Below are 16,536 nucleotides of genomic sequence, written 5' to 3' on the forward strand. Positions count from 1 at the left end.
AGATTCAGATGCTTCGCTGTCTGCATAGCAGCACAACTTAAGGTGGACTGACCCGTCCGGTCGTAAATCTGGAATGGGCCTGGTGAGGGAGATGCGGTCGCTCAGGTAGCCGTTGTATCCGAAGTAGCGGAACTTTTTGAGCGCGACGCGTCGGCTCTCTGGGCCCAGGTCACGACCCCAGTGATTGAACAGTGAGGAGGCGGGGTCTGCGGCGGAGTCTGAGGAAGACGCCGCTTCTTCACCGTCCTTCAGGGGGGTTTCTGTGGAAACACAGAAGGAAAGAGTTTTCAACATCTAATTTGCCCATAAAAGTTGCTGCCTTTTTCAGCGTTGTAAGACAGTGTGAAGAACTGACTGGAAAATAAATGTATTTCAGCTCTATTAGGGATGCCTCCATGGGAGAATAATATTCCGACTAAGCGTTAAGTATGCTCTGTGGTTTTCATAAAAACCTGCTTACTTAGAGCTTGAGGGATAATGTCAGCAGCATGAGGGAAAAGGTTGAAACCCAAATGCAATTTGAGGTGACAGGGAATTTCATTGTCATAACAAACAACGTTGGCAGGTCTATTTGTGCAGAGGCGTACACAAAAACTCTAACATGACCAGTGCAATACCTCTTTTTTCAATGAGCACTGCAAGCCTGATTTTCATTGCTATGTGTGAAGGAGTAAGCCGTTTACTTTACATGATTAAGAACAATAAAAACACAAACGATGCTTAAATCCTCCATGAAAGCAGCAAATTTCAACTCACAACAAAGCTTACTAGGTAGTTTCTAATATTATACATGCTTTGGTTAAAAATACCAGCATGAAAAGAGAACAGCAGCCTGGAGATATTCTGGGGATTGGCAGAAAAAAGAAAACACAGGCAAGCGTTAGAAGAATTTCAATGTTGTGGTTTGTTGTTTTTGGAAAAAGGTGATAATCTGAGCGTGAATATTCATGAATTAAGAACTGGGGAAAACTCTTACACAAGAGCACTGATGCAGGCACAGGAAATGTGTTGAAAAGCTGACTTTGAAGAAAAACCGCAAAGCCATTTTATTTCAGTAGAAACGACGTTATCCCCTCTGAAAAATTTAAGGACACATCCATCCTTTAATTTTGCAGCGTTTATTCAGTGTTTAAGCATAGCTTAATTTTTTGTTGTTGTTGTTTTACGAAATCACAAGATCGTTGCAACTTTTAATGGCACCCTTAAGAATTCATGCAATATAAAATGAAACTAAAGCGCTTTTCTCATTTACACTTCTTAAGTTCTTAAGGATTTGTTCTGGAACTTTTTAATCCAAAAGTTTCTGCTTCCCCGGGTCGGGGATATCTCTTAGTGCTTTTTCACCATAGCAAAGACACACAGAAAAGTGAAGCAGATGAATGAGGATCTGTGAGGGAGCAGCTAGCCTTTTTGTCTTCCATAGGTCCTGGAAACCTAGAATGGCATGGACTTCCAGGACCTTTAAAATGAAAAATCTGTTAGATCTTTTCAGAAAACTGACAATGGCTTATCACTATAGGAAAAAGATCAAATTATACGGCCAAAATCAATGCAGAAATTGTTGACTAGACACAAAATCAAGGACATCTCTCCCCAGAACTACATCGTATTGAACACTTGTGGTTTGAGGGAAAATGAAGAGTCCAGGAGTTTCATCCTGTTATTACCTTTTGAATAAACCAACACTGACTCATAGGCAGTTTAGAATTATACTTATATGGATATTTGTGCAGATCTGTTGAGTGTACCAATAGTAACAATGGGCAGCATGAAAACCTGTCACACACACACACACACACACACACACGCACACACACCCCCACACACCACCACACACACCCACACACACACACACACATTTTATCATGAGTGATAAAATTGTTATTGAAATCTGCTTCACTTTTCCTATGCAATTACAGATATAATGACAATGTTCACAGCAGAATTGGCTTCCGATACATTTCTTTAGCACAACACGTAATATTTTACTGCTACTGCATCACAGAGGAATAAGATTCAACAAGATCCAGTGGTCAGATGTTACATGCCAAGATGAAAGCTTTGAACATGTAAAGTATAATGTTAACATGAATGCTACTTAGAAATAAAATTAAGTGATGTACCTCTGTGTCGTTCGCAAGACCCCAGCAGTTTGGAGTGACAGCCATGCTTGTTTTTTTCTCGGCATTTAATTAGCAAGATTATAATTTTAAACTCATGGCGGCTTGAATCTTCTGTTGCGTGTAACAATGCAGAACTAACACTGGAACCAAAAGGATGCGCGTCTTTCTAATTCTGCAACAAGACGCGTATACATGCACATTACTCCCATTAGCGGGATTTGACAGCCATGTTTGCATCTGCATGTACTCAATTCAGTCTGATTTGTAAAATAAAATGTAAAACAAATGCTTAGCATTTAAAAAGTCAGCAGCAATCAATCTAACAGGACGTTCAGCAATGTCAACAACTATGATTGAAAATCTGATATCATGCCACAGCATGATATCAGAAATTGAAGCCGACCAGATTAATGAACAACATGCTGGCAAACTCTCTAGTCCATTAAAGAGCAACAGCAACTGTTTAGAAAAATACGTTTAAGTAACTGTTAAGAAGGAAGTAAATAAAACCTGAAGTGTTTAAATTTACTTTGTGTGTGATATTAAGGTTCAGACTCAAATCAGACCTCACGTTCTTTTTTAGTTTTTTTTTTAGGTTTTCTGCCCTCACCACATGACTGCAAAATACCATTTCCTTTCTAAGCTCAATGTTTTTTTATTAGTTTGAAGAGAGGTACTTCCAACTCTGCCAATGAGGTGCTTAATGCTCTCGTGTGTGAAATGCTACCTCCCTCGAAGCCCCCTCGCAGTCTCATCATCAGAATCCTGAAAGCTCTGCAAATGGCTTGTCCCCCATTTTCCTGAATAGTGAATCACTAAAGGTTTTAAGGACTTCTAAGCTGCTCCATTTTGTCCTGCATTTTCACTTAATATGAGCCATTTATATTTAATGAAGCTTTTAGTTGATGCATTGTGCTTTTGAGCAAAAAAAAAAAGGAAAGAAAAAAAAAGCACCTATGTGGCACTCTGCCCTCATATGTCCAACAAACTTCATTATTATTTTATGTGAACTAGGATTAAGTTCCTCACGTTTCTGGAGGGCACATTGTAGAAGTGAGGAGGAATCAAGGGTAAGAGTGGTGAAGCTGTATGTGTGCACTATACAGCACACATTCAGAGATAAGTGTTCAGACATGAAAGTGAAAATCTCTATTCATCAAAAGAGAATAATATGTTTTGCAGTTACTAAATGTAAACATGTCTCTTGTTTGTTTTTTCTTTTTTTTTTTTACAAAATAATTTCACATTGTAATGTTTTTGGTGTGAAATGTGCAAACCAAAGACATCGTCAGCTTTGCTTCTCCAGTCGAACTGCAATGCATGTAAAGGCTGAAGTAGTAACGTCTACATGCAAAACCTTCAAACAGACCTCATTAAAACAATGAGGTCTGTGAACTGCCTAATTATTCCCTGCAAGGTCAATGGGAGTTTATTAAAAGTGATATTGATATTTAGCTTCCATCACTTTCTAGTTCGTCGGACACTTTATCAGCTACAGAAAATGTATAATTGAATTGAATATGACTAATATGTAAAACAATAAATAAATAAAACTCATGATAGAGAAGATTTCTTGAAGTAAAGACAGTTTTTTTTTTTTTTTTTTTTTACATTTTCCTAATAATTACTTGAGATAGCTTTGTTGCAAAAAATAAATGTTATGTTTAAATTTGCTTTGCATGTGGCGGTCGAGAAATGCATTCTGGGTAGTGGGTTATATTTGATCGATTTTTAAGAAAAAAAAAACTAATGTCAAAGCAGCAGAAGATTCTCTTATATCTATGTCTGATGTATAATTCATCTTAAACTAACTAAAATGCACGCTGATCATTTTCATTTTATTTGTCTCTCAAGTTAACACCAAACAGCATTATTTCCTACAGCAAATGCTCATCTTCTACCAAAAATACAGAGTAGATATAAATATGCACTTTCTAAGATGAACTTAAGTCACAAGAAACTCAAATAATCTCCCTGTAAAAACAAAAACAAAACAAAAAACAAAAAACATTTCTCCTCTTTTTCTTGGTCTTCATCTCAGTTTTGTATGATTCACCATTAAAAATCACAGATCAGCGAGCTCATGTGTTTGCATTAGCATTCATGAGGTGCTTTGCATTGTATAATAAATGTGGGTGTGAAGTGAAGAGTGTTAGATGAGGCTGATTCATGAGTGCACATTTCCAGTGGCACAGTGATTTACAAAAGAAACACTGCCTGCAGAAATGTTCATGCACAGTGTTATAAATCTGATTTCCCCATCTAGTGTATGTTGGTTTGGGTTTTTGTGCTTGTGTACACTCTGATATTTTCCTGAGCTGTGCCTTATAAATAAGTAACCTCCTCTGGTTCTTTACAGTTGCCTTGATATTTTCTTTGAATAGAGAAAATAAAAATAAAAAGGTCACATACTTTTTATAGATGAAAACCACCTTGCTCATGGTCGACTTTAACAGCAGTCTGCACTACATTGTAGCAACAAACAGTGCGACCGTGGATTGTTAGTCTTGGGTGGGAAATGGGCTCCACATCAATGTCTACTCAGCAGTATTTACATCCAAACACACAGAGCACACACGGCACTCACAAATAAAAGACCGAGATGGAAAACTTGGAAATAAATCTTAATAATTTGACAAAGCCAGCTTGCCTCATTGGCAAAAGGACTGGAAAACATAGACGGGCATAATAAATAAGACATCAGTGCTATTTGAATAATTAAAAACAGAGGCACAAGAACAAAAAAAACTAATGTAAAACCAACATGGTAATGACTGAATTAAAGGCGGAGGATCAAGGAGAGCAGCAAAATAAAAGAGCCGACAAGTTGCTGAGGGAGGTGCGAGGGAGTGACGAAGAGGAGGAGCGGCAGGCCGAGAGACGAAGAAAACAGCAGAATAAAGCGGTTGTGACAGAAGGTATTCATCTCCAGGCATCTGTAAAGCAGGCAACTCAGAGCTCCGTCACATCAGCTTGCAGAGACACCCTCTTTTATAAGCTCAGGCACTAACACAGCTCCCTGTCTACACACATGCACACACACATCCCTCCTGTAGATCCAGGAGCATCAAGTCCAGGCTACCCACAACGTAATGGATTCCAAACAGGCCGGGCGACAGAGTTTCACCTTGTCCTCAAGTCATTTTACGAAGAATTGACAAGCCACTGGCTCAGCAGGTTGGAGGCTGCACGCTGTGAAACAGCTTTCGACCCGGAGCCCAAACTGTGACGTGGTGGCAATCATGACTGCTGCAGCTAGATCGAATTAGTCATGACTAACCCCAAGAACTAGTACTGCAAAACTGGTGCTTTAGGTGAGGAAGTTTGGTGAGATTTAAAAGTGAGATTTAATCAGGAATGTCCCAAAGTCATTGCATGTTGGACCAGAGTACATTCCAAGGTAATGCATTTGAAATGTAGTACAGTCAGGCATTAAGATAAAACACTGTTGTAAGAAATAAATATTTTAACAAAAGACACTTGTAGCATTTTTTAAGGTTAAGATTTTTGACTGAATGCATCTTTATGTGATGAGACAACCGCACCTAAAAGAAAAAATCTGTATGGCTAGAAATAATAACGACTTTCTGTAAAATTACTTTGATTAATATTAAAAAAGAATATCCTGGTCATTGCCAGATACGGCAGTGGCCCTCCAGGACTGGAGTTTGTCACCTTTGACTTACATCTTCCACATAGAACAGCACAAAAGGGAAAAACACAAGGAAAAAAAAACAATCAGAATTTTTCACATAGTCTGTGAAAGATGACAATGCTGAAAGAATGTGATATGTACCTATTTTTTGTTTATTTTCCTCTGCATGCCCAAAAAACAATGCTAAACAAATCTGTCATACTGTGTGAATTTGAGGTTGGACCAAAATGAAGATTGGAGATGGGATCATACAGAAAAATGAAAAAAGACAAACTTACAACAACAAAAAAAAACAAGAAAAAAAAAACACAGGAATCCAAGACAGAACAAAAAGAGAAAAAAAACAGCAAAGTAACAGGATGAGTTGTATAAACACTAAAGAGGTTGATTACTGAACAAGAAACAGATGGTTGATTAGAAACATGGTGCAGGTGTGACAGGAAAGAGAGAGAGAGAGAGAGAGAGAGAGAGAAAGAGAGAGAGAGACAGGGGGTGAGGGAGAGTACGCAGGGAATTAGGAAATAAATCTAACACTAAATAATAACTAGACCTAAGAAACATAATTAAATCAGAGTAACAAAGAATAACTAGACACAAAATATACAACTAGAATCACTAAATAAGGACTGGATTAAAGTAAAACAGAAACAATTCTGGTCTAACAAACAAGAAACTGGGGAATTATCAAACTAGAACGAAATGATCAAAACAACTTAAGATTGTAATAAAATCAGCTAAATAAAACAAAACAAGCAAACAACAAAAGAAATCTCCTTGCTGCCAGGATCCCAGCAGCTTGGTTTGTTCAATCTGAAAGCTACTTCTAGACAACGTTTCTCCTCGACTTTTTCCTTCTCATTGGATAAACTCTGATGAATTTTCCCTTTATGAATTTAAACAGGAGCTGAAAACGTATCACTGCTTTGTGATATGCAGTGTGTTCGGCACAAAGGCCTCTCTTTGGCAACTTCCGCCTGGATTCTGCGTTCCTTTGTGCTTCCTTTGTTCTGTGATGATTTTTTTTTCCACACAACTTCAGACATGAAAATGAAGAACCATCATGCTCCATACAAATGAAAAGGAATAGCTGTGAAAACGATGAGCCAAACTCTCGCTTAAATTTTATTGCCAGGCAATAAATGCAACTTTGTTCTCGCTGCATCAGCTCTGCCTAAAGGCCTACAATCCCGTTCAGTTTAGGTTTACTTGTCAAGACTAAATGTGGTTTCTGAGTGATTTGATTTGACACCCCAGGCTCCCTGCTGGTCGTCAAGCGCTGACTGGGTAAAAGGTTGATCTGTGGGAGCTCTCCATCTGAGATGTCACTGCAGCTGTGATTGGCAGGTAGAGACAGAAATAAAGTGCTAGAAGACAAGCAAGATGCAGACTGTTTGAGAACAATTCAAAACAAAGCCATAGAAATATCTTCTGAGCTCCAGTAGAAGAAATCGCCGGCACGTTGAGCTTCTCTTAGGAAGCCCTTTCCCTTCTCAGAGGGACGCTGGCCTTAGTGTGACGGAGAGAAAGTATAAATATCGGGTTTCCAGAGAAATACACTTGCTTGTATTTCGTCTACACAAAAAACCCGCATCCCGATGAGTATTCACGTATTGATTTGTGTGTGGGACAGATTCACATAAACAGCTTTTAAGTGTTTAAGACGTTAAATGGGACATGAGCCTGATTTGTTAAGCAGCAAAGCGCGGATGTAAAACCGCTCAATTAGACCTCTGCACGTCCTCCGTACACTTTCAAGTCGCACATCAGATTGCACTGAAACAGTTGCTGTATGGCAGGAACCGATCCCAGCAGGCTTTGCACTTGTTACACAAACACACACCCACTCACACCCGAGGATTTGAAAGAATTTGTTTTCGCGAAGAGAATCTCATTTGCTCTGCAAGCCCTGTGACATTATCTCCCTCCGAAAGCTTTTTGTGTTTCAGTATTTAAAGAGGCATCAGGGAAAACACAGGCGATTCATTTGCCTTTTGTATCCACTCCGAGTCCCCTTTAAACTGCGCCACGGCTCCTTTTCAAATCACAACAAGCAGTGAGTCACAAATAGAGGCTCTTCAGTTGTTTTGTTCTCTGTTTTATGCCATATGAGCAACACGCTCACTCAGGAGTCATTTGTAAAGCGTGATGCTCTCAAGTGGGCAAAAAACAAAAAACTCATGGGTTTTTGTCTAGCGGGACTTCAACAACTTTTGAGCTGCTCATTGAATATGGACACAAACACACACCATAAAGGGTTGATTTCCCAGACTTTAAATTGTTTTCATGCATCACCCAAGATATGCTCAAAAACATACAGTAGAGTCTGTGGTTTTATTCATAGATGTGTTGAAAATGACAAATCTAAACTTGAAGCCCATGTGCACAGCTTCTGTTCTCAGTCCATTTACAGTCTTTACCAGGATATTTTAAGCCTACATAGGTCATTTCAGTCATCACATTGCAACCTAACAAAGACAAAAAGTGAAAATAGTAGATTGTGAATTAATTGTAATTTAAATGTATGTCACATGTGGATGCTGCAAACAGACTGGCTAAAGCTAAACTGGGTTATCGTTAAATAACCAGGCACTTATATTTTTATAAATGTTTGAAAGATTATCTGCGTAGTTCAGAATAGTTTTATTCAGGCTACATTTGACCAGTTAAAGTGTCTTAGATCATAGATAAAAGTTGAACAGTTGTAATCCTGAAAACAAAATGTCCCTTTTCGTCAAATTAGAGAGCAACGTCAGTGCTGTTGCATTCATCCACTGTTGCTTCTGAACACTTCTTAGAAACCGTCATGTATTAAGTCTTGTTGAAACTTCCACTGAACAAAAGCATTGCAGCCCTATTATTTATCAAAGAAAGAACGCCAAAATGGCACAAACTGAGTAAAAGCAGCTTTTTGTGCAGAGGAGTTCACCTTTGTTGTTAATATGGGATTAAAGAGGGAACCCTGCCAAATGCATATAATTATCAGTGACTGTGAGCAGCTTTATGACTTTAAAAGTCTATTAGCATATTAGTGTTAATGTCAATGGTAAGTAAGAAAAAAAACTGTAGGGGTAGATTTGGTTTGGCAACGCGAGCGCATCTCAACTCTCTAAAAACAATACGTCACCGTGACTTGACTGACGCAGCATCGCCTTTTGGATAAATCAGCCTAAAGCAGAGATATTTAAACACAACACATCAGCATGTGTGCATAAAATCATGGGTTTAGTTTGTTTGGCAGAGGACACCTTAAAGTCACAGAAACAACATTGAACTGCATTGCTTACGACCGTAAAGCCAAGAAGCTGACAAAAACAGCTGAAGGCAAATTTAGTGCATGAAAGTTATAAAGAATTGAGGGCAATACAGGTACAATAAGTGTTTAATAATTCATCTTCTTTTGCTTAAATATTTCTAATTGGGTAACTGACATAAAGGTGCAACACAGATATTTACAACAACCCAAGTTATCAATGCATGCAAAGAAGTCACAGCAAATTTGTCCAATAATGAAGGTAAATGTAAACAATTCAAATGACACAGGAAGTCGGTTGGAAATTTGCAAAAAGTCAAATGAAGCCAAAAAGATATCTAAAATCTGTCAGCATTTAGAAAGCATTCTCGCGGCTATTTGCTAAAAGCTGCTCGTTTATTATGAAGTGATGATCTACAAAAAGGTGTCTCGTTACATAAGTATTGCACAGGTAGGAAAAGAGACTTTCAAAAAAAAGTCTTAATGTTGCAAAACTCAATAGCATCTATGCACACTCACTGCACAAGACTCCTCTGCAAAAGAAAAAGAATGGTACACCCTGTTTGATGTTTGCTGCAGAAGATTTAGGCAAACCAGTGACATGCTGGGAAAATGACAGAACAAACCGGAACTCTTAACATCATTGCACATCCCCATAAACATTAAGCCAAAAGTGAAGTTTGCAAGTGGTAACATCATGATGTTTCAGTATTTATTGTACCAGCAGAGTTCATATAATTAAAGTAAGGGTGCTACATATGCCCTGCTATTTTCTGTCCTTGAGTAGTTGGCAGCAGTTTTGTATAAATTTTATGCCAGTAGTCCAAAAGAAAATAATTAAAATGAAGAAAAATATGTATTCAATAACTATTTTCACCACATCAAGTTATAGTTGAAGAATTTCAAATCCTTTAGTTTATTCATAGTGAAATGTCACTCCAGACAAAAATGCGAGACAGATTAGTAATACATACAATCCGATCTGATATGGGGCTGCATGACAGCAGGATATCCTGGGATGATAAGGATAATGCTAAATATTTTGATATCCACTTATGGATTTTGTTCTATTCTCTCTTTCTCATCTGTTTCCATTATTCTGTGACTTTTGGCTATTTAAACAGCTAAGTGAATAACTCTCCTCAAGATTATATTGCCACATAAATTGGAAGTTCAACTATAGTGATACAGTGTTCAGTCAAAATGTTTTACAGCTGTTTATTGTCCTGATCTTTTATGTACACATGTAAATTCAGAAAGGAAGCCTTCTAAGGTCCCTTCTCTATAACATTTTAGAGAACTGAAGCTGCTTATTTACAGTCTTTAAGAGTAAATTTAAAGATGAAAAACAGACTAAAAGAGGGGTGTATTCTTCCCTCTTAAAGGGACTTAGGGGAGAGAATTACCTGTTTGCTATGTCCTCCAGTGAGAGGAGAGGATCAGAAATAATGTCATGTCCTGTGCAAAGCCAGAAGCAGAACAAATTCAGCCTGGCTGATCTTAATTACTGAACGCAGAAGAAATAAAGCTCACAAGACTCTTAGTTCAAAGAACAACCAAAATAAATCTTCAGAAACTTGCTCAGTCTCCATGTACGTTAACAGATGAAACAGATTTGTCAAAATCCCTGATTCACTGACAGAGGATAAGTCTGAGGATGATAACATGGACTTTCATCTCTGGCGCTTGCCACAATTTATTAGAGTTCTCAGCTCCTCTGAGCCTGAAATGTAATCCAAGTAGCAGCATCACTGACTTTTATAAACACATTTAAATCAGCCCGCTTTGAAATATTAGAAAATAATGAAAATAGATGGGTTTTTTATTCTTTCAGTGGCTTAAATATAACAGTTAAACAGTTTATAGAGTTAAATATAACAGTATGAAATCATTAACCATGTACTCAAATAAACATCCTTATTTACCAATCTATAAAGGCTGAGAGTATTAACAAGCAGATTAATGGCAAATTTCTATGAAACCAGACAAGCCTGTTATTATCCTTATAAAGAAAATGTATTTTTATGTTTTAATGCCTATGCTTTTCATGGCAAAATGATGTCAGAAAGCACATAAAAGCAGGCATGTGTGCCTGTGTTTACCCTGAACTTTTACCCCGTGAAACTTAACTACCCTGAACCATTTCCTATAGGAGACTGATTATATTAACAATAAAGTTAACATACATAACTATTGTACATTAACAATAATATTAATATTGCCTCATTTGTCATTTTCCAGATTGCTTTGGGAAATAAAAAATCTGCCAAATGCATAAACATAAACAACTGAGTGCAAAAAAGCATCTCTCCTGATTTTACCAGTAAAAGTGAAAGCAATGGTTCATTCTGCTTCTTTTTGTAACCGGGTTCCAGATTTAAACCACAATGAGTTTTTATCTAGACCCAGATAGATTTATTTTTCCAGCAGCTCTACTGAGTTTATGGCTCACATCCCCCCCTGTACTGTTGTCTAATTCGTTATTATTTGACCAATTCATCAGGAAAAAACAAAAATCCAGAAATGTATATGCACATACACACACGTGTGTGTATATATATATGAAATAATGTCCTGCATTGTTTGCTGTCTTCCAGCTGCTGTTTGTGTGACTCAACTTATCTAAATTTGTACCCGCTTGCTTTGATAACTCAGACGTCGTGGCTCACTATGCTGAGCAACACAGTGTGTTTCTTTTTGCTCAAATAAAAAGTCAGCCTGGCTGCAGATTAAGCATTAGAGCGGTAGATTCCATTAGCAAGCCATTTCCCCTTCTTAACAACCTTTTAAATTCATCAGCCATCATTTTCTCTTCATCTTGCTGTCTTCACAGCGCGATGGTCTCAGAGATGAAAATCATCCCCAGTGTCTCTCTCTCTCTCTCTCTCTCTCTCTGTCTCTATGCGCCTGGGTTAGAAAGGACGACAAATTGATTCCTTTCCTCTGCCGTCCCACAAACATAACGCATCGCAGCATTCAGAAAACACATCCAAAGATTTTTCAAAAACTTTGGGAAGAACTCAATGAAAGCAAAGCCTGCGCTCTGAGGTGCACCGGGGCTACTCAAGCAGAGCAAAGTGATCCTTATTGCGGCGCCTCTGCAGTTCAAATTCTCCAAACGTCTCCCTTTTAGAAATCAATACAGATTGAGTGAGTCCATATGGGTCTCTGCTGGAACAGACGGCTCACTAATTACGTTACAGCTCAGCTGTTAAGATTTCATTGTCTCATCCAAGCAAATGAGCTAGGAAACAATGTCTTTGCAGTACAAGACATTACTTAAAGAGAAAGGAGGAGACAGGTAAAAAACTAAACAACAGTGGAAGGTTTACTATCAGAGATAATTGTGTCTCTTCAGTGGATCTCATTCTGCTCAATTGGAAAGAAACACCTCTGGTATGATGAGTCTAAATAAAGTAGATTATGTCAGTTATACTGAGAGACAGGAGATTGTATTGGATGATAAATAATCTCATGTAATGCTGCACTTCATGAAGCTAAATTTGGCTCCAAGTATCCAACTAAAGACAGGTTTTTGAAACATATGGAACATAAAAGCACTCCAAATCATTTGTAATCCGTTTTTACTTTTAATGTGATGCATATCCTCCACAATAAAACTTGAAATATTTTGCTGGGGGAAATGCCAACCTAGTTTCTAGAGAGGCTTACAGGAGCAGTCGCTGCTTGTTCAGAACAGAGCAGCAGTAATGCAGAGCGTTGTCACCGTAAAAGTCTAACCACACCGAGAAAAGTCGCTAGATTTATCAGTTGTGTTTTTTTTTTTTCAATAAAAAGTTGATGGAGGTGGCTGGAAAGTTGCTAAATATAGCAAAGAAAGAGTGCTTTTTTATTTCTGTCCACAGTTCTGCTCAGCCCTTCTGTTCATCCCCACACTGTCGCCGTGGTTCTCACAGTCACTTTACTCTCCCCAATTTACTGAAATCTTTTAAACTTAGTCAGAAGCAGGGCTATGCTTTCATTTTAAAGTTCAAGCAAGCTTGGAAAGAATAAGAGTATGCTGAAGACGACAGATGGTCACAGTTCAATTCATCTATTAATGACCTTGTTATTTTTAAGCATAAGGATATTTTCCTACAGTTAATTTTGCTTATAATAAACACTAGAACAGTTTATGAAGAGCTAAACTATGAAAAGTGTGGAGGACTTGCTGTTTTAATGGGTTGACGTTTTAGTGAAAGCTCTCTAAAAGCAATACCTCTGTCCTCAGAATGAAGGAAGATTTTAATTAAAATGTCTGCTGAGCAGAATTATATGAAAGCGCTGGGTGAAGCCTGGCTGTTGACAACCACTCAAAACATTTCTCAACGAGGACACGACGAAACAGAAACCTCACAAAACAGAGTAAAAAGAATTAGAGTTTAGAGCTTATGAGCAAACAAAGTAACATTTTTTAAAGTATTTTTGTGGATATTTCGTTGACTATTTACATGCAGAGGATTTCTATATACTTCACTGAGGAGGCTCAGCATTGTAACCATTCCCTCTATTGTTTTTTTAAATTTTTTTTATCTTTCTTAGTTCCTCTGAAACATTTTCAAATATTAAAATTCTGCAAACGGCACGTGGCAAAAACTGCTCCAGGAAAAAGAAACAACAGCCATGTTCTGTTTTGTGACCTTTAACGAAACAAAAGTGCTTCTCTGGTAAACAGAAATAAGCAAGTTCGGGACAGAGAAATGTCATTTTTAGGCAGATGAATTGCTACCCTCAGAACAACTCTGTCCTTAAAATATACATCAGCAACTGCAGCTGTGCCATGCTTTAAAATATTCAGCAAAACAGATTGGAAAGACATTTAGATTTGGTCTGTTTGCTCTAACAACTCAACGTGCTTTGCTTTTGGGGAGATAATGATGGAAACATATGGATATGCATGTTCACTAAAGACAAAAACAACCCCAGAGACGACAAGGAAAAATAAAACTGCTAGTGTTTTGTGGAGTCAATTATAAGAAACACTAGGATCTAATATATTATATCGAATACCATAAGAAACGATCCAATAGATTTCTTGTGAGAAGAGATTTACTCCTCTTTATTTATGTGCATCAAATAAAGCACCTTTTTGTCTCTTGCTGAATCTGAATATTCTCCTCATGTTTGAGGTCATTTAGATTTACCAACATTATTTTTATTTGCTAAATGCCATGAGAATGACAGACAGGATATAACAGAGATTTATGTATTAATTTCAGAGTCTTAAGATGATACTGTTATGTTAAACATAAAGGGATTACCCAACAAGGCGAGACCTTAAAAGCTATCAGAATTACGGAGAATAGCACAGAATGTGGCAAAACATACAAAACAAAAAACCCAACCACCCAGGAAACATGTCAAAATATTTCATGAATTAATCTTACATTGTAGCAAGTGGGTTTGACAAAAAAAAAAAGTTTGTGATGTGAACAGCCTCGACTTTATTTATAAAAAAAAAAAAAAAAAAGGAGATTTATTTTTTTGTTTCCCGCAAAATATTGATTTCCTCCTTCCTGTGAACCACCATCATGCATCATCTTGTCTTGTGAGCTCTATGTATTGTTACACAGCTGGTTCTTAACAATGTGTTTCTCTCCACTCTATATGTTCAAAACTAAAGAAGATTGTTAGATTAATGACATAAAACCATCAAAAGTAAAATTAAATAACTTCCTGTTTTCTCTGTACAGCTGACACAGCTGAAATTTGGGATTTCAGCCTTTCCTCAGTCTACTTCCAAAACAAATATTTGATTTGTTTTTCCAACTTGAAACTCAAGAATTATGACTTTATGGTAAAATGAAACACACAACAACAATAGAGGAGTAGCACCTTCTGGAGATAGAAAATAGGTCCTTTTGTGCTGAATCGGGTATCAGGTCAATTTGCTGTTTGCACACCCATCTTATCTCTATGCATTGACATTTCATCCCTTACTAGTATTGCTTACCTCCTGTAAACAAACAATTTATATTTGTATAAAAGAACAAATATAAAAACAGTTTACATTTCTTCAAAGATACACATTTTCTGAGCAACCTTCTAGTGGTTGATGTGACTTTTATGCCATCGTAATGACAAACCACGAGGAGAATATAGAAATTTACTGTAAGCCATTTCTTGAAAAAAGGGTTGACTTTTCTAAATAGCATAAATGATTTTACAAAATGGCATCATCACAAGACTGAAATAATGGTTACTGCTTCCTAACAGAAAGTGCCTCATTTGTTTTGGATGGAATCAATGTTTTTACTTGTTTTCTATGGCTTTGCATGGTAACTGATACATTTCCCAGTCTGCTTCAGAGTGCCTCTGCACATTGTTCGGAAAAGAGCCAATGCAGCTTTTTGTACATTTTGCCAACTTACTCATTGGCTGACACAAATCTGCAAATCTTTTGTTGTTTTTTTAAATGAGATAAAATGGCTCAGGCACAGGAGCAGCCTCAGGTTCAGATCTCAATTTTCATAATTTACAAACCAAAACCATCTGTCGAAAGAGCTTTTTTTTTTCATTTTCTAAATACTTATTTTAGCAACCTGTCATCACATTAACTAGAATAAAATTTGATTCTATTATACTTTATATATAAAAATCCTCCAAAAACATCTGGCATCATGATCCCAAAAGGAAAAACATGAACTTGCCTAAAAACAGAAACCATTCATTATTCATTTATGTTTGTTTATTTACTTCACAATCAGATCATAATATCAAATCAGATTTTCTGTTTGCTAGTTCGGTTTTGAGCTGAAGCAAACACAGCATACATCGCAGCATCATCCTCATCACACTGATAAAATGTCAACATGAGCTACACCCACCGCCGTTGCAGCTGCCACATGAGCAGATAAATTTAAGGCAGCATATGGCATAATTCCTGGGGGCTATTAAAACGTTTGACAGAAGCCCTCAATTCCTGGTGCTATGAACCCATTTAAATCTCTAGAGGGTGATCAATATATGTTATTTGTGACTTTGTGCTTGAATTTTATTGCAGAAAATCCAAAGCATCTAGATTTTTACAAAGGCAAGTTACGCCAAAATAATAATAAAAATATTCCACAAAATGAAACCAAACTAAGCTATTGAAGTTGCGATTCTTAAAAAAAAAAAAATAATTTGTGTGCTAACTTGTTTTTGGAGTCTTGGCAGGTTGATGTGTTTTCAAACCCTCAATATACATTATTGAGGGTCTTCTCAGAAAATTGTTAAAACTCTAAATGGCTCATGTGGCCTTTGACTGAACTATTTATGTAAAATGCTGCATTATGAATCACTAACAGCAACACAAAACAGACTGAACTCATCAATTCCTATAAGGTGAATGCCCAGAGTCAAAGCAGCGTTGTGAAGGACAATCTGAGCTTGTTTTTGTATCCCTAAGTGATGCAAGTAGCTGCTTAAAGGATATTAGGCAGCAACATAATGCACAATGACAAGGTGACTGTTACTGGCCCTCTGAAAATACCATCTCGTTATGAATGCACTCAACTCACTATTCC

General features: G+C 37.3%; 1 protein-coding gene across 2 annotated transcripts in view; it reads right to left on the minus strand.

Annotated features, from left to right (window-relative positions):
- The window catches only part of LOC129361534 (polypeptide N-acetylgalactosaminyltransferase 18-like), a 124,736-nt gene that overhangs the window by 59,304 nt on the left and 48,896 nt on the right, over positions 1-16,536 (minus strand). For both annotated transcript variants that reach the window (XM_055032449.1, XM_055032441.1), the window contains exon 2: positions 53-260. In XM_055032449.1, coding sequence (XP_054888424.1) covers positions 53-260 — 208 coding nt within the window. The remainder of the gene's footprint in view (positions 1-52; positions 261-16,536) is intronic.

Source organism: Poeciliopsis prolifica, unplaced genomic scaffold (genome assembly GCF_027474105.1).
Source record: "Poeciliopsis prolifica strain line A6 unplaced genomic scaffold, Auburn_PproV2 SCAFFOLD001, whole genome shotgun sequence".
Taxonomy (NCBI): Eukaryota; Metazoa; Chordata; class Actinopteri; order Cyprinodontiformes; family Poeciliidae; genus Poeciliopsis; species Poeciliopsis prolifica.